The sequence below is a fragment of the Rhineura floridana genome, chromosome 3 (genome assembly GCF_030035675.1).
Source record: "Rhineura floridana isolate rRhiFlo1 chromosome 3, rRhiFlo1.hap2, whole genome shotgun sequence".
NCBI classification, from domain to species: Eukaryota; Metazoa; Chordata; class Lepidosauria; order Squamata; family Rhineuridae; genus Rhineura; species Rhineura floridana.
In genome coordinates, this window is record NC_084482.1 from 197,534,594 (window position 1) to 197,560,336 (window position 25,743).

The 25,743-nt window shown below is 45.3% G+C and overlaps 1 protein-coding gene across 1 annotated transcript in view; it reads right to left on the minus strand.

Annotated features, from left to right (window-relative positions):
• Positions 1-5,262: 5,262 nt before the first annotated feature.
• The window catches only part of LOC133378859 (E3 ubiquitin-protein ligase TRIM7-like), a 34,381-nt gene continuing 13,900 nt past the window's right edge, over positions 5,263-25,743 (minus strand). The window contains exons 8-14 of the mRNA XM_061613473.1: positions 24,200-24,269; positions 18,822-18,898; positions 15,146-15,207; positions 10,788-10,810; positions 10,090-10,208; positions 8,998-9,030; positions 5,263-5,744 (exon numbers count right to left, since the gene is read on the minus strand). Coding sequence (XP_061469457.1) covers positions 5,278-5,744; positions 8,998-9,030; positions 10,090-10,208; positions 10,788-10,810; positions 15,146-15,207; positions 18,822-18,898; positions 24,200-24,269 — 851 coding nt within the window. The 3' untranslated portion in view covers positions 5,263-5,277. The remainder of the gene's footprint in view (positions 5,745-8,997; positions 9,031-10,089; positions 10,209-10,787; positions 10,811-15,145; positions 15,208-18,821; positions 18,899-24,199; positions 24,270-25,743) is intronic.

A 25,743-nucleotide genomic window follows, 5' to 3' on the forward strand; every position in this document is an offset into this window, starting at 1 on the left:
TTTTAAAATGCTATGCCCCACCTCCCTAAAAAGCACCTCCCCCTTATGGAAATGAGAGCCCTCCCATTACAGTCTGGCCACTGAATTATTATTACAACACTGAACTACAGTTCCAAAAGGCTCCGCCCTGTCCTCAGGCTTCTGTGCAGAAAAAGCCCCCTTAGGGGGAAGGTTAATGTCTTTTAGAAACCCTTTTTAAATTTAATCTCGCCCCCCCGCTGGCTCTGTGCAAGGCGTGCCTTTGACGATTCTGATTACAGGACGTTGGGAACCCCTGTGTCCAGTGGAGCCTTCTTTTTTCATTCCCTTTCCTTTTGAAAAGCTCCAGCCCGCTCTGGAATAGACGTTTATCCATGTGCACGGGCCGGGGACGCAGGGGACAGAAATCAGTGTGTGCTTATCATGTCCACCATATAGGAAGCTACCATATACCGAGTCAGGCCATTGGCCCATCTAGCTCAGTATTGACTACACGGACTGGCAGCAGCTCTCCCTAGCCCTTCCCGAAGATGCCCGATATTGAACCTGCGGCCTTTTGCATGCAGAGCAAACACCCTACCCCTGAGCTATGGCCTTTCCCCAAACTAGTACCGCCCCAGTGCAGAATATTCAGCTTGATGCAAATTGCCCCTTCTGTTTGGTGCATTTCAGTAATCCAGGAATCATCAATAGACATGCTGGTATAATTTCTGCTAACGCCCCAATCCTGTGTTTGTTGTTATGTGCCTTCCAGTCAATTACAATTTATGGCGACCCTATGAATCAGCAACCTCCAATAGCTGGTCTGTTATAAACCACTCTATTCAGATCTTGTACATTCAGGTCTGTGGCTTCCTTTATGGAATCAGTCCATCTCTTGTTTGGCCTTCCTCTTTTTCTTCTGCCTTCTGTTTCCCCCCAGCATTATTGTCTTTTCTAGTGAATCATGTCTTCTCATGATGTGTCCAAAGTATGACAACCTCAGTTTCATCATTTTAACTTCTAGTGACAGTTCTGGTTTAATTTGTTCTAACACCCAGTTATTTGTCTTTTTTGCAGTCCATGGTATGCACAAAGCTCTCCTCCAACACCACATTTCAAATGAGTTGATTTTTCTCTTTTCTGCTTTTTTCACTGTCCAACTCTCACATCCATACATAGAGATCGGGAATACCATGATCTGAATGATCCTGACTTTAGTGTTCAGTGATACATCTTTGCATTTGAGGACCTTTTCTAGTTCTCTCACAGCTGCCCTCTCCAGTCCTAGCCTTCTGATTTCTTCACTATTGTCTCCATTTTGGTTAATGACTGTGCCGAGGTATATAATCCTTGACAAGTTCAATGTCCTCATTGTCAACTTTAAAGTTACATAAATCTTCTGTTGCTATTACTTTAGTCTTCTTGATGTTCAGCTGTAGTCCTGCTTTTGTGCTTTCCTCTTTAACTTTCAACAGCATTTCTTTCAAATCATTCCTGGTTTCTGCTAGTAGTATGGTATTGTCTGCATATCTTAAATTATTGATATTTCTCCCTCCAGTTTTCACACCTCTTTCATCTTGGTCCAATCCTGCTTTACTTATGATATGTTCTGCATATAGATTAAACAAATAGGGTGATAAATATACCCCTGTCTCACACCTTTTCCGATTGGGAACCAATCAGTTTCTCCATATTCTGTCCTTACAGCGCCTCTTGTCCAGAGTATAGGTTGCACATCAGGACAATCAGATGCTGTGGCACCCCCATTTCTTTTAAAGCATTCCATAGTTTTTCATGATCTACACAATCAAAGGCTTTGCTGTAATCTAGAGTGATTTCCTGCTGAAATTCCTTGGTCCGTTCCATTATCCAAGATAGGTTTGCAATATGATCTCTGGTGCCTATTGTTAGTAACACCTGTGTATGTTTACTCAAAATTAAGCCCCACTGTCTTCATTGGGACTTGCTCTTCATGAGTGGGTGTAAAGCTATAGGAGTGGTGAGGAGCCTGTGGGCCCCTCCAGGTATTGTTGGACTCCAGTTCCTTCAGCCCAAGCCAGCATGGATCCGATGGTCAGGGGTGATGGGGGCTGTAGGGCAGCAACATCTGGAAGCGTCACAAGCTTTTCCAGCACTGGGCAGCAGCCTTTCTCCTCTGGCCTGAGGCCTCTGACAGGAAGGCAAGCAAACCTAGTAGTTGTACTTGGAGTCCTTATTCCTCACCCCCAAACAGGAATGGCTTCGGAGAGGGAAGAATCCCCACACTGAGGGCACCAGGCTGATGAAGGCTGAATTAGAGGATCCCCATCCAGGGCTCCTTCACCTTTAACAGTTGAGAAGAGATAATTTCAGCAGGTGTTGCTTAATATACTGCCTTCACCTGCTGAACTTCCCTCTTCTAGACAGCCATTAAAGGTGCAGGAGCCCTGCCCTCTTTTTGCATCTAGCCACCTGGCTAGATCATTCCCTCTGATAGTAACAAACTCATCTGGCAATTGATTTCAAGATTATAGCCATAACGGAGCCACTGAGAAATAATGCGCTCAGGGGGACCTTAAGGTTTGCAGAAGCTCAAAGGGGACTGAGCTTGCTTTCTGCCTATGAAATACTAATTGACTTGGGGTGGGGAATGGAAAATCCTGGAATGCAGCATGGCTAATTAGCCAGGACACTGAACTGGAGCACTCCACCCTGCAACATTTTACTGCACATCCCACTTTTATTACAGACTATGGTCACATCCACACCATACATTTAAAGCACTCTTAATATCACAGCTTCCTCCAAAGAATCCTGGGAAATGTAGCTCTATGAGGAATGTTTGGCTCTCCAGATAGGGTTGCCAGGTTCTTGGCCTGAGACTGATCCTGTATCTTTAGGAGAAGAAAAAGTCAGCCTCCAAGAGGTCTTCTGTATCTTTAAAAGTTGTGGAGGGAGAAGGGAGAATTCCACCTTGTGGTTTTTCCTATTACAGAGTTGCAAGAACACTTGCACTTGGCTGACTTTCTCTTCTTCTAAAGATACAGGATCAGTCTCAGGCCATGGACCTGGCAACCCTATCTCTAGATGTTTTGGAGGCAAGATAGTATACCACACAATTCTCCAAAAATTAGGTTACAGTGTGGTATAGTGGTTAGAGTGCTGGACTAGTGACTAGGAGCTGGGAGTTCTTATTATGTGCCTTCAAGTCAATTTCGACTTATGGCAACCCTCTGAATCAGCGACCCAGTAGCATCTTTTATAAACCACCCTGTTCAGGTCTGTGGCCTCCTTTATGGAATCAACCCATCCATTGTTTGCCTTCTTTTTCTACTCCCTTCCTTCCGTTTTCCCCAGCATTATTGTCTTTTCTAGTGAATCATGTCTTCTCATTATGTGTCCAAAGTATGATAACCTCAGCGTCATCATTTTAGCTTCTAGTGATAGTTCTGGTTTAATTTGTTTTAACACCCAATTATTTGTCTTTTTCATGGTCCATGGGAGACCAGGGTCCAAACTATGACACTGACTGGATGATTGTAGGCCAGTCACTGCCTCTCAACCTAACACACACACACACACGGTTGTTACAAAGATAAAAATAGAGCAGGGAGATCCATGGAGAAAAGGTGGGGTGTAAATATACTAATAACAGGATGTTAAAATATCAAGATCCAGTAGAGCATAGTAGTGTTGGACTTTGACTGAGCAGGGCAGAACTTGCTCTGAAACTTTTGCCCAATCATGAAACTCCTCGGGGCATCCTTGGAAATGTATTTCAGCTTCCACTACCTGACACGATTAGTGCAAAAGATATAATGTTTGCTGTAAACCGCCCAGAGAGCTTCGGCTATGGGGCGGTATACAAGTGCAATAAATAATAAATAAATAAATAAAATAATGGGCCACCTTTGCATACTATCCAGCATTCCTTGAAGGAATAATAAAGACACAGGGGTTCTGTGGACGTGAAAGTGTTTTTTCCCACCTTCTCCGGTCTCAATCAAGAACACCACAAGAGCAACAGGATGAGAAACCTTTAATACAGCAATACATTTAAAAGCTATCCAGGACATGTTCTTATACATAATACAAAGGGAAGGAACGGATGTGTAATTTAAGAAGTAAGACTCAGATCTTGCTAGTTAGAGATAATGTTACAGAACAACTGTGCAGATTGTCTTTCTCCCACCCGTGTCCAGTGCAGTAACATCCCATGGATTGCAAGAGGGGAAAAACAAGGGGATGAACCCAGTTCAGGATTCATCCCCTCCTTCTAAGAGTCTCATTTGCTGAGGGACTCCCAGTAAGAAACAAGGAAATGCCCCCCCTGTGAACATAAAGAGGTTTGTCCTATGATAGCCTCCCTAGTAGTAGTAGCAGCAGCAGCAGCTTCATGGTCGGGGGAGTTTGGGGGTGGGGAGAGAGGTAGAGAAAAGACTAAAATCAGAGTCAGAGAAAGAAGCCCTGTGACCAGCAGGGCCTATGAGGTAGGATTTGCTGCCTTAGGGAGAGAGACAGAGCTGGGTTTTTCTTTGAAGCCAAAAGAAGGGGTGAAGGGGCTCTTGTGATGTTCCTGTATTAGTGTAAATAGGGTAAGTGCTGTTTGTATAGGAGATACATGGTAAGTAGAATGAAAGAGGAAGGGGGAGTGAATGGGCAGTAGAATGCTGGATGATTGGCTGAATGTTTAAAATGGCTGACAGTATAAAAGGAAGTATGACAGGTAAATCTGGGTGGATGTGAGGTGGTGGATGTGGGGTGGACGTTGGTGGGTTTGAGAGAGTTGTTTGTCAGGAGAGCGTGGAGAAGGAGGGGGGTGGAGTTCGGATTAGTATTAGATAAAACCATATGCTTATGTGCATTATGAAGAAATCTTGTTCTCTGTGTTATTTAATAAATACTTAATTTGGTTTACCAGAGGCCTGATCCTTGGCTGGGGTTTCACAGACCAGAAGGGAGGGTGAGGTAAATAACCAAGGCTGAAGAGTGACAAATGGTGGCAGCGGGTGAAGGGAAGAATAGAACACCACAAGTATTCAGAGCAAACCAGAATTATAAGCAGTCTGAGTAAATCAAAGGGATTGGGACAGCTTAAGCACGCAGTCACAGAGGTAACCTAATTGAGGGAGACTCAGGCAGAGTCTCTGGGAATACTGGTTATAGGACGTGACTGGTGGTGCTGCCTAGCAGGGGGATCTGTTGAGATCTGTGCTAGAGCGGGGAGAGAAACCATAAAAAAGGACAGTCCGGACTGGTGGAGTCCCTGGTGGTGCCTAGTGACAGGCAGTAACCACGCGCAGGTAGGAACCTGACAGGGAGAGCCAGGGAAGGGCGTCACAGCTCTCCTAAGAACGAGAGTCCTGAGAATGCGTAGAGCAGGTTCCCTCCATCAGCATCAAAGAAGGCCAGCCGACCCCCACTATAATTCAGAGACACTCGGACCCGCTTCAGCACCCACCTCATGGGCTGAGAAGGAAAATGAGGGGGGCTGAGAACCGCAAGGTGATCTCCCCACTTTGCTATAGCCCAGATCCCTTCAGCAGGTCTTAAGGAGACAATGCCCTTCCTCCTCACAGATTTCCTGGCAACTTCCACCCCCCATCCATCCTCGTGTCCGACAACAACGTCCCAGCAATGTCTGCCACTGGCGAATTCCTCACATCCCAGCACAAAGAGACACTGGTCAAATCTTTTGTGATCATTGATCAAATCTTGGGGCATGTCTCCCAGTGTCAAGCTTTTACAATCCTTAGACAGGATGAGTTTGGGATGAGACATGTCTGGATCCAAAGTCACTTTTTCTGTGAAGGAAGCAGGAGAGAAAAGAAATAATAGTAAGCAGAACGACCTACATCCTGAGCCTAGACACAATAGTACAGTGTTAATGGGTGGCAGTGGTGGCTCCATGTCGGTGGGGCAGAGGAATCAGCTCCAGGTTTTAGTCTGAACTTTCCTTAAGGGTTTAGACTAAAACCCGGAAAAGATTCCACTGCCCCACTGACATGGATCCACCAGCTGCCACTGCTGCTGGGTGGTCTTATGTAAATATAATGAATCAAAAGGAGAATTGAGGGAGCTGTTTAGGGTATTTCAAACATTGTCTTCCTAACCCTTATAGCAACCTCTCCCAACCTGGTACCCTCCAGACGTTTTGGACTACAACTCCCATCAGACCCAGGCAGTACAGCCCATGAATGTAGGTTACAACAGTGGACCCTCTTCAGACATCATTTTTATTGTGCAGTCATGATGATTTGTGCTCATTATAGCATTGAGATGATTATGCACAATCCCACCTTCAACACTATTTATGTCTGCAAAGTTATTTTGGCGGCGGGACATAACGCTTTATTTCCAATTGGTGCACATCCCATAACTATCTATTGACACAATCGCTCCTCCGATGTAGAGCTCATACAGCTCCGTGGTATACCCCGGAGCTGAGAGTGATGAAACAAGAGAGGAGGAGGCTGGAGTGCAGATGGAGGCGAACTCCCAACGAATGTAACCATGCTTTGGTAAGTGCCACCAATAAGTTGTATATGAAAGCGGTAAGGACAGCGAAAAAACTTTATTTCGCTGCCTCTATTAGGTCATCCTTATGCCGCCCAGTGGAGCTTTTTAAAGTTGTGCGGGGGCTTTTACACTCTGGCCCTCACGATATTATAGAAACATCTGAAGCCCGCTGCAACAAAATTGCTGGACACTTTCAAAATAAGATTGCTTGCATCCGTAGGGACTTAGACTCCGACGTTGTGACAGATGAATCCAGTGAAGTGTCCGGAGCACGGCCTTGTCCTTTATTATTGGAAGAGTTTCAGTTGGTGCAGCTCGAGGAAGTGGACAAGGTGCTTGGAATGGTCCAGGCAACCACGTTTGTTCTGGATCCTTGCCCATCTTGGCTAGTGAAAGCTAGCAGGGCTGGAACCACTGGCTGGGCCAAGGAAGTGGTTAATGCCTCCTTGAGAGAGGGAGTAGTCCCTAGTAGCCTCAAGGAGGCAATAGTGAGACCTCTTTTAAATAAACCTTCCCTGGACCCAGATAATTTGAACAACTACAGACCGGTGGCGAATGTCCCCTTTTTGGGCAAGGTTTTGGAGCGGGTGGTTGCTAACCAGCTCCAGGTGCTCTTGGATGAAACCGATTATCTGGATCCGTTTCAATCCGGTTTTAGGCCCGGTTTCGGCACTGAAACAGCATTGGTCACCCTGTATGATGACCTTTGTCGGGAGAGGGACAGGGGGAGTGTGACTTTGTTGATTCTCCTTGATCTCTCAGCGGCGTTTGATACCATCGACCATGGTATCCTTCTGGGGAGACTCGCAGAGTTGGAAGTTGGGGGTACTGCTTGGCAGTGGTTCCGCTCCTACATTGCGGATCGTCGCCAGAAGGTAGTGCTTGGGGAACATTACTCGACACCCTGGACTCTCCATTGTGGAGTCCCTCAGGGGTCGGTTTTGTCCCCCATGCTTTTTAACATCTACATGAAGCCTCTGGGTGCGGTCATCAGGAGTTTTGGGGTGCGTTGTCATCAGTATGCTGATGACACGCAACTCTATTTCTCCTTTTCATCTTCTTCAGGTGAGTCTGTTGATGTGCTGAACTGTTGCCTGACCGCGATAATGGACTGGATGAGAGCTAATAAACTGAGACTCAATCCAGACAAGACTGAGACACTGTTGGTGAACGCCTTCCCCGCTCAGATGGTGGATGTGCATCCTGTTCTGGATGGGGTTACACTCCCCCTGAAAGAACAGGTCCGTAGTTTGGGGGTCCTTTTTGACCCTTCCTTGTCTCTTGAGGCTCAAGTGGCCTCGGTGGCACGGAACGCGTTTTACCATCTCCGTTTGGTAGCCCAACTACGCCCCTATCTGGATGGCGACGACCTCGCCTCAGTTGTTCATGCTCTGGTAACTTCGAGATTGGATTACTGTAATGCGCTCTACATAGGGCTGCCCTTGAAGACAGTTCGGAAGCTTCAGCTAGTGCAGAATGCGGCAGCTAGACTATTGACGAGGACCAGTCGGTCTTCGCACATAACTCCTGTTCTGGCTCGCCTGCACTGGCTACCTATTTGCTTCCGGGCGAGATTCAAGGTGCTGGTTATGACCTATAAAGCCTTACATGGCGTGGGACCGCAATACCTGCTGGAACGCCTCTCCCACTATGAACCTACCCGCTCACTTCGTTCAGCATCTAAGGCCCTCCTCCGGGTACCAACTCATTGTGAAGCCCGGAGGGTGGTTACTAGATCTAGGGCCTTTTCTGTGGTGGCCCCCAAGTTGTAGAATAGCCTCCCCGAAGAGGTACGCCTGGCGCCTACATTATTATCTTTCCGGCGCCAGGTAAAGACCTTCTTATGCTCCCAGGCATTTTAATCATTTTAATCTTTTTATCTTTTTAATCTTGTAATACTAATCCTTTTATCATCTTATATTTTGTTTAATTGTATTTTGTTTTCATTGTGTCTTATATGTTTTGTGATTCTATTATTGTGATGTATGTATTTGATCCTATTTTGTTTACCGCCCTGAGAGCTACTTGCTATGGGCGGTATATAAATGCAACAAAATAAATAAATAAATAAATAACTTCCTACTGAAATCCTGAAACTTTTCACACCATAAATGTTCTTTTGAGGGGGGGTGTCCCACTTTCGTTGCGCTATAGCGCAAGCATGCCCTTCCAGGTGGCAATAATTGAGGAAGCATCACAGAGCAACTAATAAAGGAGAATATGTGTGGAAGGTCCAGTATCAATCCACCACAAATGCACTATTATTGTTATCAATGACATGTTGCAGAATACACCTGCCAAAAAACCCCCCACCAGTCTGGAAGGGCCTGGGTGACTTTCCCTTATGAGGGTTGCATTTTAAATCCAAAGCAAGCAGGCATGGAACGTCTCCCTCACGGCCATTTCCTACTTCTCATCTGGAATCTCTGTTGGATTCTAGAGATGGAGGGCAGAAGAACTCAAATGTATTAAGCAGAAAACTTGCTGATAAGGCTCTCCTCCTGTGTATTTGCTCCTCCATCAATCCCAGTAATTTACCTTTTTTCAGCAGATGTCCAGAATTCATGATGTCTGAGGAAGGAAAAGAAGGGAGATTGAGCACAGAGAATTAAAGACATTTTTCTCATTATAACTATTAATAGTTATATTATGTATTTTTATTTATTATTTATTTATAGTGCAGGATTAAGCTGGGGGAGAATTCTTTCTAATACCCAAAGCATATCTTGAATTAAAACTCGTGGCCTACACTCCTCTCTTGTACCCAAAGATTTTTGAGTGCACAACAGTTAACAAGGCCCCACCCACAGCAGAGCCTACCTATCTGCTCTCTGTATGAGTCTCTGTTCTGGGAATGAGGACAAGACTGGAAAGTAAGTCATGTACAGATGCCACAGTCAATCTCCTCTGTGAAAGGGTACTTAGGAATCAGAGCAATGTTACATTCTTTCTACTAACAGACTAATAAATGGACACTCACAGATCTTGCACAGGCCTAAATTTAAGAAATACTAAGCAGATGGTGATGGACAAGCAATATTGTAACCCTCCCCATCTCTTCAATAAATCAGCTGCATAAGTAACATCAAAATTACCACTCCAGGGTCAACATGATTATCGAAAGAGGGAAATTACTCCCAACAGAAACAAATCTGAAGGAGGTACGAGTCAAGCAATTTTTTTCCCTGAACGTTCCTATTTCCCCCCATCTCTCGATCTTGCTCTTTTTCAAAAAGCACTTTCCCAAAGGCTTGCAGACAGCCCCCATAACCTCTGCAGTAAAGTGATACAGCCCAGAAGCCATCTGCCTTCCTCATCAGTCTGCAAAACCTACGCCTCTGAAGGGCTAAGTTCCCCCTCTCATTTCTGCGCTCCTTTTCTAACCTACACCCTTACTAAACAATGTAGGCCCCTGCAATACCACAAAGCAGTTGCCATAAACAATGGAGGAAGATCACGGGTGGGCCAATTCTCACAGAAGTGGAGCATTTTTTTCTCTCCACAGAATACAATCCAGAAATAAAAGCTGCAGGAGCAATTTTGACCTGAGCAGTTTCCACAGTGGAACTAAAAAGCGTCTTCTCATGTGGCGGTCAAAAGTCTCCATTCATCTGGCCCTGATCTGTTTACCTTTACATTGTCCCATGACATTCTCCAGAATGGCATTTGAGTCACACAGTTGCCAGAGTTCCCATTTTTGGGCAGGTGGGAAAGCCCCTGAAGACTCCAATATCCCCTTTGTCACAAACCTGGAGAGAAACAGACCATTTTTACCAAGCATCCATGAAGTTCAAAATAATAAAGCAATCTTTGCCAATCAGGGGCCCTCCAAATGGTTTGGGCTACAACGACCAGCCTCAGTAAAAAAATTTAAAGGAGTGGGAGGAACGGAAGAGGGGAAGCCTGGGTCACCCCCTAACAAATGCCCCACCAATCTTGAACTCCTTTCCTGTTAGTGTATCTAGTCATGGAAACCTACCTAGTATTTGAGCTTATTAAAATCAGCTTCCCTGAAATCCAGGTTACATTGTTGACTTCACTTACCTTTAGCTTTCCACACCACCAAGAATTTCTGCATTACATGGTTGCTATCCCCCTCTTCTCCACAACTGCCCCTTTCTTAACCTAACTGACCAGCACTTTCCTACTAGTTAGGATCAGGTAAAGATACCAGATTCTAAACAGTTATTCACAGTGATATTCCCTCAGTTTCATACACTGATGAAAGCCAATTTTGCAGCACTTTCTACACTTTGCTTTTTCGCTTACCTACCCGCCCATGGGACAGGACAGGATTTCATCAAGGATTTATGGCGGGGTCTATTTACCTCTTTAAGGTGTTTCCAGCACCCTAGATGGGAGGGAGAGAGGAAGAAGAGAGAACCTAGTGTCTGCCATAGGCAATTCTATGCATACCTCTCACATCCTGGATAATTATAGCCCCCACCCCCTTGTGTCCAGCTGGTGACAGACTTAGGCCTGAGTCACACATAATGCTAAACTATGGTTTAGTGTTATGCACAAATCCTGCCTAGTAGCTTAACTATGGTTTGCATTTTAACTATAGCTTGGGAGTTATGTGCAACCTCGGATGTTTCTTTAAGAATAGTTTGTCTGGCCACTCCACCCCAGAAGCTCACCAGGCTACAAAGGCATGAGACAAGAGCAGCTAAACAAATCAAATTTTGGAGAAACAAGCCATGGTTTGTACAACTGTCTGTGGGACAACCTGTGGCTAACCCTGTGGTTTGTTAAACAAACCATGGCTTAGGGCAGAGATGAGGAACCTGTTGAACTACCACTCCCATAATCTCTGACCATTGGCCATGATGACTGGGGCTGATGGAAGTTGCAGACGAACAATATCTGAAGGGCCACAAGTTTTCCAATCTGGCCTAGAAGGATAGCAAAGTCAATGGCATTGAAAGTAGCTGTAATTCAAGAGAATCAACAGGGTAGCACTTATCTCTTCATCTCCCAGTGCAGATGACCCACCAAGACAGCTTCCTTTACAAAACCAAACCTCAAGCCAGACTGGAATGGCTTCCTATAAATCAATTTCAACCAAAAGAGCCTAGATGTGACCATGTACTCAAGCACCTTACTAAGGTATGAAAGACTGGATAGTTACTAATATCACCAGGATCAAGGTAAAATTCCTCTCATAAGGGCCCAACCACAGGTTGCTTCCGAGCTGTGGAAGCCACACTCTCCACAAGGAAGTCAGCTTCAGCCATTTAATAGAGCTGGAGAGGGGGACTGAAAAATCAGCCACACAAGCTGGAGCAGTTGCCACCAAAGTTTTGGAAGGCGAGCTTCTGAAGTTGAGGTTCCTCAGCTATTCTTAACTTGCACCACTCTCTGGGGGTGGAGGAGTCCCTGGTGTAGCAGAAATAATTAACTAGTTACAGCCCTACATTATATAAGTCTCTTTCTCCAGTACTCAACAAATTCCTTCAGTGCTTAGCGTTTAGACCAGCCTTTCCCAACTAGTGGGCCACCTGATGTTGTTGGACCACAACTCCCATCAGCCTCAGCCAGCATTGCCAATGGTCAGGAAAGATGGGAATTGTGGTCCAACAACATCTGGTAGCCCACTAGTTGGGAAAGGCTGGTTTAGACACATGTCTCTTGGAAGCCAAAACAGACTCTTGAGACAAAGGGAAGTGTCACCACAGGAGATGTACCTCCAGCCCTCAAACCAAAGCTAACAGAAGGCCTTCTGTGTTACAGCTTCCTCCTTATGGAATACCCTTCCTCTTGAAATCAGATAGGGGCTGATTGCAATGGGCTTTCTTTTTTAAAAAAACAATACAAAACCAGGCCTTTGTTGGATTGTTAGTATCAGCTACATCTGATTACTGACTAAATAGCTGAAATTGTATAGTATTTTAAGGCCATTTTATATTTATGCACACCTCAGGTTTTATACATGTTATATTTTGGACACCACTTCAAGGTTCTGGACTATGAATATGGAACAGTTTAATAAATATCTTAAACTGAAAGAGGGAAAGAAGCCAATATTCAACTAAAACCTCAACACAGTTTTGTGTTCTACGCCTCCTGAATGCTTCAACAGGAAAACCACCCTCCATGACTTCTAGGAACAGTATTTATTTTCTGACATTTATATTCTGCCTTTTTCCCCTCATGGAAATCAAGATGGTAGATACACTTAAAAAATGGCCGCTTTTGCTTCCTATAACACAGCCTTTCCCAACCAGTGTGCCTCCAGATGTTGTTGGACCACAACTCCCATCAGCCTCAGCCAGCATTGCCAATGGTCAGGAAAGATGGGAATTGTGGTCCAACAACATCTGGAGGCACACTGGTTGGGAAAGGCTGCTATAACAGGTGGCTCAGCTGCACAAAGGCTTGACCCCATCCTCTTTTCCTGAAAAGATCCTGGGCCATTTCTGCCCCAACCTGCAGGAGTTCATGTGCTGGTTTGCTGACACTTCTCTTCCAACTCCTGGGCAATATCCTCAAGGGAGGAGAGTTCCCCAGACAGCTCAGCCACATGTTTCTCTGCCTTCCACACAATATTATCCACCAGCTCATCCATTTTGGGTAGCAGAAAGTTCTCTTCTTTGTCCAGAAGCGTATGTATGTTATAGAACTCTGACATCATGTTCATCTTCTTTGTTTCTATTCTTTCCTGTAACATGTCACCGACGGAAAGAGGAGACAGACACAGAAATGGAGTCTGTAGATAATCTTCTCCGGGCATTATGACCATAAAGGGGCAACATTATGGGAAGAAAAGGGTCTGCGGGGACACGCCTTTAGCTGCCCCCCTCCCATCATCATGGGGAAGCCAGCATGAGCCATAAGTTCCACTGAAGGAGTAAGGAACTGTTTCTGGTCAGTGGGCCAGACCTTTATCTTCCCTAACCCTGTCCCCCCTTGCACAGGCCAAATGTGGACAGGGCTGCCCACCTGTCAATCACCCAACATCACAATGAATTCAGACAATGTGGCACTTTGAAGCACCTTGGCAGGCCTGCAAAGTTCCATGCAGGGCTCTTTGGAAGGGACTTGCAAAGAGCCCTGCACTGCGCTTTGAAGTCCTTCCCATCCACTGATCATTGGTGCTTCAGAAACCAGGTGTGTGGGACTTCAGAAGCCCTGGCAATCAGAGGGACTTTGGAAGCACTGCACACTGGGCTTCTGAAGTGCCGAAGATCAGCTGATCCATAGTGCTTTTGGCCCAACCCAGCTGACTTTTTACCTGTCCACATATGATGCCATATGACATCAGGTGCTTGGCAGGTAGGCGTCGCTGGGCCAGAACGGCCTGTCAGCCAAAAGGGGAGGCCAGTCAGACCTGATGAAACCCATGGGCTGTAAATTCCCCATCCCTGTTCTAGCGTATCTGTTGGTGGGAGCTCCCTGCATGATTAAGCACATAACCATGATTCTAAATTGAGCAGAGAGCCTCCATGATTACAGGAGGTCCCCTGCCACCAAAGTTCACCTTCCATATGCCTTCACATGAGCGGCTTAGTGGTAAATTATGAAGTGCAGGCGCTCTTCATGACAAGCCTTCTAAGACAGCCCTCACCAACCTGGTGCCCTCCGGATGTTTCTGACTACAGTTTCCATTGACTTCATCTAAGCATCTGGAGGCCATCAGGTTTGAAAAGGCTGATCTAGAGAAATACAATACTTGATGCCATGGGTGTTGCCCCTCCCCCACACCACCTAGGCTTTCAGCTGTTGGACTGGGCAACACACAGCACACAGACCTCTGGTCATGCACTGTGCTGGCTGACATCAATGCTTCTCAGACTGTGGGTCCCGATGTGTTCCTAAGTGGGTCACATTACAGGGACTTCAACCACCATCACCCTATTTCTAGGGGTTTCCCCCTTTTTCATCAGGCTGACAGAACCCCATTATTTTTTGTACAGCCTCCCCCCATAAGTCATTCTTAAAATTTATTTAGATTGCCTCTGACACCTATCTAAGCATTATAAATAAAAAAATACATAAATATAAACATGTTCAGTGTTACCTACTAATTGAATATTGTGCATTTCCTCATGGGAGAGCTCAAACAGGTGGGGTTTGTTTACATGCTGCTCATAAGAGGCTGGGTAAGTCTGTTATCTAGGGATGAGGAACCTGTGACCCTCCTGATGTTGCTGGACGACGATCCCCATGAGCCACAGCCAGCATGGTCAATGATCAGGATAATGGGAGTCGTAGTCCAGCAGTATCTAGAGGTCTCTATTCCTGCTGCAATTCCATACCAGCTTACTTGGAGGTAAGTCCCATTGAACTTAATGAGACCTTTCTGAGTAGAAAAGTTTAGGATTGCATTGGGATTTTGCAGATCAGTCCCACTTCATCAAAACATCTGAGTTAGGAGGAAATGAACATAGAGCTTCGACAGCTATCCATCCCAAGTTAACATCTTGTCAAGTCCTTTCACAGAACTGCTGGCTTTCAGCATTTAGTTTTAACCCCTGACCTTTTCACACAGGCTACATTTTATGTTTGACAAGTAAAGGATTTCCTAATAATTCTCAATAGGTTAGCCTTAAAATGTCTTTGTATGGTCTGCCTGGTGAAGACTAAGCCATTGCAGACATTCTAAGGAGCCGAGGCTCTTACATGTCACATGTTTTTCTACAATTAGTTCTAACTGTTCACTTGCCAAGTTCACAGCAACACCTACAAGCAAGCAGTGGCATTCCTGTTCCGTGTCTTTAGAATCTCCTGGAAAGATCAAAACATGTTCTGAAAGGAAAACAAATCAATTTCAGAAAGGTATTAATGGCCAGATGTCTGCAGCTATGGAACTGGCTGGTCAATTGAAGTCAATATAGATGCCTCAGTTCTGCATCCCCTCTGCCCATTTACTTGAGCCTCCTTCTCCTTCATAATTCCACCTCTCAAGTGTTTCTCTGTTCATAGCTTACTCAGCATCCTTATTCTTTCAAGCCATCATAATGCTCAGCTTTCCTACCTACTGGGATATCTTCCTGGGCTTCAGTCTGCCACGCAAAGCTTTGCTTGTCCCTAGGACCTATATAAGGCTTTCATCCCAGCCAGACTGACAATTTTCCCAACTTCTCTCACAGACACTGAACTGTAAACATTCAGATAGCTTTCATTCCCCAAATCCAAATGGCATGGAATGAGCATGAATTACCCATCACAGCTAACCAAAGTTATGGGATTCACCCACAAGACAATAATCATTGAAAGACTATGCCACCCTGGGCTCCTACTGGGAGGAAGGGTGGGATATACATTTAATAAATAAATAAATAATAAAGAGAAGGACCAAATTGGCTGGCCCTTACTCTGTGTATGTCTAAAAAAAGAAAAGATCCACCCATCCAATCTCCGAAGCAGTGGAGGAGAAAAACAGAATGTTGCCACTTTCCTGCCCAATTTTCCAAAAGTCTATTCACATTAGCTGCCTTGAGAATGGTCAGATGCTGAAGCAGGAAACATCCCTACAACCAGCTGGGGCAATCTCAGCAGTCCTCCCCTCCCAGCTTCCACCCCCTTCCCCAAAATATTCTCTCTCAACCAGCATTCCACCTCTCCTACTGCTGGTTCCGTCAGAAGCTCAACCGAGGAACTCCTTCCTTGCACTCCGGGCAGGCATTGCTCGGAAGGCATTGCTTCCAGGCCTTCATAATGCAGTCATAGCAGAAGTTGTGGCCACAGGCCAGAGTTATTGGATCAACAAAGTATTTCAGACATATAGAACACATTGCTTTCAACAGAGGTATCTTCCTAAGACTCTCAGCCGCCATAGCTCAGACACCAGAACTGAAGAAACTGAATATCACTGTGCTTCTCTATTAGATTTCTGGTGGGTCTTGGCAGCGGAAGTTAGGGAGAGCGCCTCTTTTTGGAACTGCAGGCCTCCAGTCTGTGGGAGGGAGAGAGAGGTTGAAAAAACTAGCAAGTGCTGGACTAGGACCTGGTTGACCATGGTTCAAATCCCTACCCTGTCACAAAGCTCAGTGGGTGACCTCAGGCCAGTCACATCCTCTCAACCTAACCTACCTTGCAGGATTGTTGTGAGGATAAAACGGGCAGAGGGGATATAAATGCAATAATAAATAAATAACAGTCAGAGGCAGTATGCTTCTTAACAGCAGTTGCTGGAAACTGCAGGAGGGAAGAGTGATCTTACGCTCATGTCCTGCTTGTGGGCTTCCCATTGGGGCATCTAGTTGGCCACTGTGAGAACAGATGCTGGACCAGATGGGCCACTGGCCTGATCCAGCAGGGCTCTTCTTACGTTCTTCTTATGGGCATTTAGAATGTAGCTACTCAGTGGTGAGAAACATACACTTTGCATGTCTAACTCATGAACTTTGCTACTTCCAGGCTAAGACCTACCACTGAGTACAGAAAAGGCATTCTAGCACAAGCCCTTGTGATATGAAAAGAAGAAAAAAGAGTTGGATATCAGTCAACTGGAGGAAAACACAGGTGAGTAACAAGTGACATGACAGAAGTGTATAAAATTATGCATGGCATGGAGAAAGTGGACAGAGAAAAGCTTTTCTCCCTCTCTCGTAACACTAAAACTTGTGGACAGTCAATGAAGCTGAATGTTGGAAGATTCAAGACAGACAAAAGAAAATACTTCTTCACACAGCGCATAGTGAAACTGTGGAATTCGCTCCCACAAGAGGCAATGATGGCCACCAACTTGGATGCCTTTAAAAGAGGATTAGTCACATTCATGGAGGAAAAGGCTACCAGTGACGATGGCTATGCTCTGCCACCATAGTTGGAGGAGATGTGCCTCTGAATACCAGCTGCTGGAAACCACAGGAGGGGAGAGTGTTCTTGCGCTCAGGTCCTGCTTGCGGGCTTCCCATGGGCAACTGGCTGGCCACTGTGAGAACAGGATGCTGGCCTAGATGAGTCACTGGCCTGATCCAGCAGGCTCTTCTTACATTCAAACATATGATGACAGCTTTAGAATCTTTTGCAGCATAGTGCACAGAACAAACTGGAACTTCTTGAGGTTGCTATAGCCCAAGAATAGGGAACCGGGTACCCGCCAGGTGTTGCTGAACTACAACTCCCTGACCATTGGCTGTGCTTGCCAAGGCTGATGGAAGTCCAGCAACATCTGGGGGGCCATGGGTTCCCCATTCCCTTATACAGGAAGTATTTGGATTCAGACCGTAGTTATTCAGGTCAAGTGGCAAAATTCAGTTGAAGTTAAGGGAACATTATAATATAAATAATAATAATTAATAAAGTCCACACATTCCAGAAGGCTATTATTGCACATAATATGCATTAGTTTCAATGAATTAAAATTACTAATAATTAGAATTAGAACCCCAATAAAAACAACAGCTTCTAGGGTCAAGAAAAGCCTGGCGACTGGATCAAGCCAAAGGCTCATCTAGCTCAGCATCCTGCTCTCACAGTGGCTAAACAGATGCCAGTGGGAAGCTCAAACGCAGGACCTGAGCACAAGCACACTCTCCCTTCCTGCAGCTTCCAGCAACTGGTATTCTCTGACAGTGGAGGCAGAGCATAGCATTGTGGCTGGTAGCCACCAACAGCCTTAGCCTCCATGAACTTACCCATTCTTTTAAAGTTATCTAAGCTGCTAGCCATCACTACATCTTATGGGAAGAAATTCTTAACTATATGCTGCTGTGTGAAGGAGCACTTTCTTTTGTTTGACCTGCATCTTCCAACATTCAGATTCTTTGGGTGTCCTCCAGTTCTAGTATTATAAAAGAAGGAGAAAGAATTTGTTCCTGTGCACTTTCTCCACACCATGCATAATTTTAAACACCTCTATCATATCCTCCCCCTTTTTTCCTGTAATCTAAAGAGGGTTGCGTCCTGGTTTAAATTAAGCCCAGGACAGCCCTCACAAAAGATATTTATGCAGTAGAGATAACAGCCCCAGCAAAAGAGAGAAAGAACTGGAAGAACTGGAAGTGTCAGCTCAAAGCTTACCTAACAAAGCAGGACCAAACAAAAAGGGGGGAAACACAGTTCGGAGTCTACAGGCAGGCAATTACTAGTTAGCTGAGCTCAAACTGGGAAGCAGTAACAGGACTGTCCTGTTTAAAGGAGATAAAATAGCCACAACAAAGCCAGAAAATGACCAGATAAACAAACAAAAACCCTCCAAAACTAATGAGAAAGAACAACCCCCTCTTTTATGAGAATTAAAGCCCACCCATTGGTCCCCTTGGCCACAGCCTTGTAAGACTATTGGACTATAGTTCCCGAAAGTCTTCGCGCCAAACATCTTCGCCAACTGCTGCGCAAGAACAGCCCGATGGGAATTGTAGTTTCTTTGCCTTCGCACCGTCTCACTTCTCTATTGTGGAACAAAACTCCACCTCCCTGCCGCTGTCCTGTGCGAGGGGGTGGCTCCAGCATTTCTGATTGGTAGAAACTGTGTCCAATTGAGTCCCTCCTTTCCTTTCGCTAGTCTCTCCTCCTGTTTCGTTTTTGGAACGATCCAGGGCAGCTCGCGTGGAAGAAATTTGCAGGGCGCTCCGACGCCTCTTATCTAGTGGGTTGGTGCAGTGGAAGTAGAGACGGGCAGACATGAAGCTCTGCGACTTATTTCAGGGGGTGGGTATGGGAAGTGTTTGTTTAATCGCGTCGTCCTCACGGAGAACGGCTCCATGAGCACTGTAGTCTCTTCGCCTACTCTCAGTCTTTTATTCTCTATTAGGAAGAGCACCTCTCGCCGCGGCCTCTGGGCACGGCGAGGCTCCGGGACTTCTGATTGGCAGAAACTGGTAACAGCTGTGTCCAATGGAGTCCCTCCTTTCCTTTCTCCAGTCGCCCCTCCTCTTTCGTTTTGGAAAGCTCCAGGTCACGTTAGAGCAGAGTAAAGGATTGCCTAATAATTCTCAATAGGTTAGCCTTAAAAATAAGGGCGGGATGTAAATTTAATAAATTTTGTTTCATCTGACCTCACCACTGCTTACACCCCTCCCAAATCTATGTATAAACATCCTTGTCACTGAGGATTACACCTCATGTAGCTGAAGTGGACTCTGGTCCACAAATTACCCCTCATGTATTGGGTGGCTATTTTCTAGAAAGAACTACTTCTTGGGGTATGGCTGGCACCAATGGTGGTGTGCTTCTGTCATTTATTAAAAACTTAACTCTGTGCCCAGGCATTTCCTGACCACTGATGCCAATTTTCAACAGATTCCTGGTGCTTTATTGCATTGCTGTGTTTTCTCATGATTGTTTCATTGCAGTGATTTAATTCACTGTTGTAAAACCACACTGGGATTTTTAAAATGAAAAGCAGTCTAGAAGTGTGTCTAAATACATATATTGGAATACAATCCATTTGCTGGTATACATGCAGGGGACAGAAATCAAAGGAGTTTTGGGGGGGAACTGAGCTGTGGATAAAGCAACTGTTTCTTCCATTTCAAAGACTAGGTTCATCACAATGATTAAACAATGATCCTTCAACATAAACTTCGCTGGACTGGCCATGTTGTTCAAATGCCTGATCACCATCTTCCAAAGCAGCTACTTTATTCCCAACTTAAGGATGGAAAATGGAATATCGGTGGACAGCAAAAGAGGTTTAAATATGTTCTTAAAGCGAATCTAAAAAAATGTAACATGAGCATCAAAAACTGGGAAGTCTTGGCCCATGAATGTCCCAAATGGAGGTCGGCTATTATCAAGGGTGCTGTGGACTCTGAAGAAGCACGAATACAGGGCAAACAGGACAAACGAGCTAAGCAGAAGACACATCAAACAAATCCTCATCGTGAGTATCTTCCATCTGAAAACCCATGCCTCACTGTGGGAGGCTGTGTGGATCCAGAACTGGCCTCCACAGTCACTTACAGACCCATTGTTAAAGACCTTATCTTGGAAGACAATCCTACTCAGCCATGAGTGATCGCCAATGGAATGGATGATCATCACAAACTATAGATATAGCTTCTCCTAACAATCCATACCTCTTTGTGCTCATTCAGAATAAAAGTACCACTGAATTAAAAAAGATTTAGTAAGTGAGCAAAATAACACCACCAGAGACAACAAACTATTATTTTCTACAGGCTGTACCCAATTAAGTCCTAAGTTAGTCATGTCCATTAACTTCAATGGTCTACTCTGAGCAGGAGTAGCATTAGATACAGCCCTATATGCTTAAGAATCTAATACAGACCCAGTGTTTCCAATGACCACTTCATCAAGATTTATGTTCTAGATTTCTGAATTGCTAATCTGCCATGCCATTACATAGTTTTTAATAAAGGCAATACTGATTTTATTAGGTACCTGGGACTACAAAAAACACACACACAAGGTATTATTTTAGGGGGGGAGCTATAATATACCACCAAGCTTGGGTGCAATAAAAAGAGTGCAAATTATACAAGTGTTCTTATGTTCATGCAGGAACGGCATTTTTAAAGGCCCACTGGTTTATAGAATCAAACCAAACTTCTTGGGCCACAGAGCAGGATCTGCTCTGCTGCACAAGAAGGCTGAAGCAACTGCCTTTAGGAGGCAGTACAAAGGATGGGTAAGATGAAGGCAGACACTATGGTATGTGTGAATGGTGCAGGAGGACTGCACAGCATGTGCTTTCTTTCTGTATGAAGTTTCAAATTCAATGTAGTACTTTAAAACAAATATTTTTATTAGGAAGCAAGCACAAATCTGCACAACACCAACTGAACTGAATGTTTTCGAGCTGCCAGAGCTAACTGTTCAAACTTGCTCTTAAAAGTCTATTCATCTTAAAGATACAGTAACTTAGGGTTGTGTGTTCAATTTAGGTCTACTCAGGGTAGGTAGGCCCACTGAAATTAATGGAGTTAGCCATGCCCATTAACTTCAGTTGGTTAACTCTGAGGAGGACTAGCAGTGCATATATCATGACTTCTTCCCTTTTCACGCACACATTTATGTTTTAAAAAATCAACATAATAAAGCCATATTAAAGGTGGGAAACATTTTTGGCTCCACAGGTCAGGCTCTTATCAGTATCTGCCTCATGGGCCAAATTTGACAGGTGTGCTGGCCCACCCACCTGTCAATCACATGATGTCATTATGCCATCACATGATTGCAGCCAGGGGCACCCACCTGTCAAAATCCCTTGCACTTAAGTCTCCGTGATCAGAGACTTGGAAAAGCCTCTTCCCCACCCACCTGCATTTGAGTCCGCACTAGGGACCAGAAGGCAACAAGAAGCAGGATATAATTACAGTAAATAAAAGTAACTAGGGCATGTGGCAAGGTGTCACCCATTCTACTTTTTGGTTTAAAATGAAACAAACAGTCCAGTTGTTCTATTGCTTAGTAGAGTATATATTTTGCAAAGTGGAATGAGAATTAACCAGCCCACCTTCCCTTCATACAGACTAGCAGAATAAAAGCAACAGAGACAGTCTTCTTTGGTAAAAAAAAGTATTAAGAATGTTTACTCACAACATTTCATATGTTCAGGAAACAGGCTCTAGCTTGCAGAGAAAAGACAGAAGTAGGTAGTAGATTTAGTCCATGATTGGGATCATCTGGGAGAGAAGCCTGTAGTGGTTTCTCTCTCCTGTGGTTTAATGGAGAATTATGCTAATAAGAGAACATCTCTTAACAAAGAAGAGGAAGAGAACACCTATCCATAGGAAGTTACATCACAGTAAACAAGCATAGTGGTGTCCTCAAATTCTGGCTAGAAGGGACATCTCCCTATTAAAAGCATGCAAGCTGGTTTATCCCAACATCTACCATCTCCACTGTATCCTCTCATGCTAGAACAGCTCTTAGGAATTGTCATATTTTCTGTGGCACAGACATTAGCACTGCAAGTTTGTGTGGTATTTGTTGAGAGATATCCCCGAGTGAAGGACACTAATTGCAATAGGCTTGAGGTGCATGCGCTCCTCCTGCAATAGGCAATAGTACACAGTTTCAGCAGCTGAGAGTGACCAAGAAGAGTCACACGCTACAATGAGGGATTGTGTGTAATGGTAAAGTTGGAGGGCTAGCTCAACTGCTGTCCCACTTCCACCACTGCTGTGGCTGTAGGAAGAAAAGGAAACCCGACTTCACCACTCTCTTGTCTTGTTTGAATATGGGATAGCATTTCCACCAGATTTCTCCAAATTCCAGGCAACACACATGTAAAATTTTAAATACTGAGCGCCAAAGTGGTGTGTAGTGGATAGGAGTGCTGGACTGTTGGGTGAGGAGAACCTGGGTTCAAATTCCTGACCAGTCCGGCACAAAGCCGAGCCTTCTGTGTTTGCCAGGCTAGACTACCTCAGAAGGTTGTTGTGAGTATAAGATGGGGGAAGCAGCCTGGTATGCCATGCAGCATTCTTTGGAGAAAGGACAGGATACAAAACCTAACAGGAGAGAGAAAGAGAGAGGGAGGCTTATATGGATACAAGTGCTCAATATATGAAAATGGCAATGGACTGCCTTCAGGTCGATCCCGACTTAAGGCAACCCTATGAATAGGGATTTTATGGTAAGCAGTATTCAGAGGGGGTTTACCATTGCCTCCCTCTGAGGCTAGTCCTCCCCAGCCGGCTAGGGCCTGCTCAGCTTGCCACAGCTGCACAAGCCAGCCCCTTCCTTGTCCGCAACTGCCAGCTGGGGGGCAACTGGGCTCCTTGGGACTCTGCAGCTTGCCCACAGCTGCACAGGTGGCAGGGCACGTAACCCCTGAGCCACTCACTGTGGGGGTGATCTTTGGCTGGCCCTTGACATCCAGGAGACACGAGCAGGGATTTGAACTCACAGACTCTGGACTCCCAGCCAGGCTCTCCTCCCCACTGTGCTATACCAGCTGTGCTCAATATATATTTGACCCCAAAAAGAAAAACCAGACAGCAATAGAAAAGAGAAGCCTTTAATGTTTAATAGATACATTAAAAGACATGTCAAAGGCAATGCCCATATAAATCACTCAAGAAGAGTGAACAGTCATGATCTATAAAAATTATCAAGATCTGCTTTACTTTCTACAAATCATGGTAACATGTGACAAATAAGAGGGACCCCATTTTGGAATATCTCCTGGATTGGCTGGGTCCAACCCCTGGTTCTCCACATCAGAATCTGCTTTTCTCACTGGAAACATCTCACAGGAGGCTCCTCATTTGCTGAGGGACAAGCAAGTGGCCACTGTGGATATAGAGATTCAGCCTACAATGTCACACAGCCCACTAGCCTCTCTGAGTAGCAGCGGCAGCTGAAGGTAGGAAAAATGGGACAGAGGGAAAGTGACGCCAGGCAGGAATGGGGGTTACAGGGACAGGAAATTCATAGCCAGCTGGGGCTGAGGCAGACTGATTGCCTTACGGGGAGGAGGAAGGGGTGAGAGAGAGAGTGTGATCTGGTTTCTCTTGGAACCCCCCAAAAAGGGTAAAGACATTTTATAGACAAGGCTCCAGAGAATGTAAATAGCATATCTGAACTATCCATATTTTAAAAAGCTATTCCCCTTTCCCTCCCCCCTTTGTTGTTCAAAGACACTCAGATTTGAACCCCCACGTCAGGAATAGATATTTGAATTTAGGCGATTGAAAGTGGTATATCAGCATTTCTATGCCTTGTGGCCCAGATCCCTTTGTCAGGAGGACTAGCAACACCTCCCCTTTTGTCTTTGAAAACTTTCTGGCAATCCACCCACCATGGCCTCCCTGAAATGTCTGCTTGCTAGGAATTCCTCACAGCCCAGCACCTAGAGGAAATCATTTGCATTTCTTAGGGATCTTGAGGTTTCACTTCCAGTTTCAAACGTTTGGGCTGATCTGTGTCTGAATCACCAGTCACATTTTCTACGAGAGAGAAAAACTATTGTAAGCAGAAGAGTTGGGATAAGAGATACATCATCAGCCTAGAAAGTTGTCATCATATTCAGCATATAATAAACTATTGTGTTCAAAAGATTTCATATCCATTGGCATGGGGCCCTTCCAGACTCTTTCTTTTTTTGTCAAGTGTATTCTGCAACATGTCACTGATGCAACAATAGTTCATTAGTGGTGGATTTATACTGGACTGTCCACACACAATTCCGCTTTATTAGTTGTTCTGGAAAGCTTCCCCCAGTGCTACCACATTACTGGTGTCTGGAGGTGCGCTCTTGCGCTAGCAGCGTAACAGCAGGTAAGAGCAAGTCACCTCTAATTCCCGGCTGAGGCAAAATTTGAACTAGGAACTTCCCAGCTCTTAGCCCAGCCAACAGTCCTGCTTCTCAGTACAGGAATTGCACCAGATAACAATCCCTGCCCTGCATGCGCAACTGGGACACCCATCTTCTTCCAGACACTCCCCACCTTTGAGCAGGGAGCATAACCTCAACCAAAGCTAATAGCAGACTGATCAAGGGCAGTGGAAACGCGGTGCTTTTTTGGTAAAAAGAATGAGGTGCTGGTGCTCGTGTCTTGATGAGACTGCCAAGTGTGCCAGCACAAAATGGCTGCCTATGGCAACACAAAAAGAGGGCACTCTGTACTGGTGAGTACCATTACAAAAACTAACCAAAATCAGGTGGGGGTCCTAAAACTATATGCCTTAGGTGTCAAAGGCCAAGGCGAAGAGGTATTATGGGTCTTGGATCCAGGACAGAAGTTTTACTTAACTGTTTTCACCGAAAGCCAAGGCAGACAAGAGAAAACAGGCCTTGAGGTCTCATAATACTCCCTGGATTAAATGACTTTTCAGCAACTTCCCAGGAAATCGCCATCAGTTCTGTGGGGTGAACAGCTTGTGGGTACAGGCCCTCTCACGTTCTCCTGAGTAATGACTGCTAGAGAGCTCAGCCAACAGGAGCCAGAGCTCGCGTCTTGCGAGCCACCAATAGAAGGAGCTGATCCGTGTCTCCTCCTCCTTCGTGATCTTGAGCAATGCAAAACCTATGATGTGATATGTGGCATGTTGTTCAGTCCTGTTCTAAATACCCCTTATGATTACCAGTAAAGATATGTCACAAATGTTCCCGCTAGCCTCAGCCAGCATGGACATGGAAGATGGGAGCTGAAGTCCAGCAATTTCCACAGGTTTCCCATCCCTGCTGCAGTCCAACAACATCTGGAGGACCACAACCACCAACTCTGACCATTGGCCATGTTGGCTGGAGGCTGGGCTGACCAGGAGCTGGAACCCAAGAACATCTGGAGGGCCACAGGCTTCCCATCCATGCTATGAAGTCACAGAAAGCACGCAGAAGTGTGCATGGAATCCACTATTGGCAGGAACCACTGGGCTCCCGCAAACTACAAGCAGACAAGCTTTGCGACCATTTTCCCC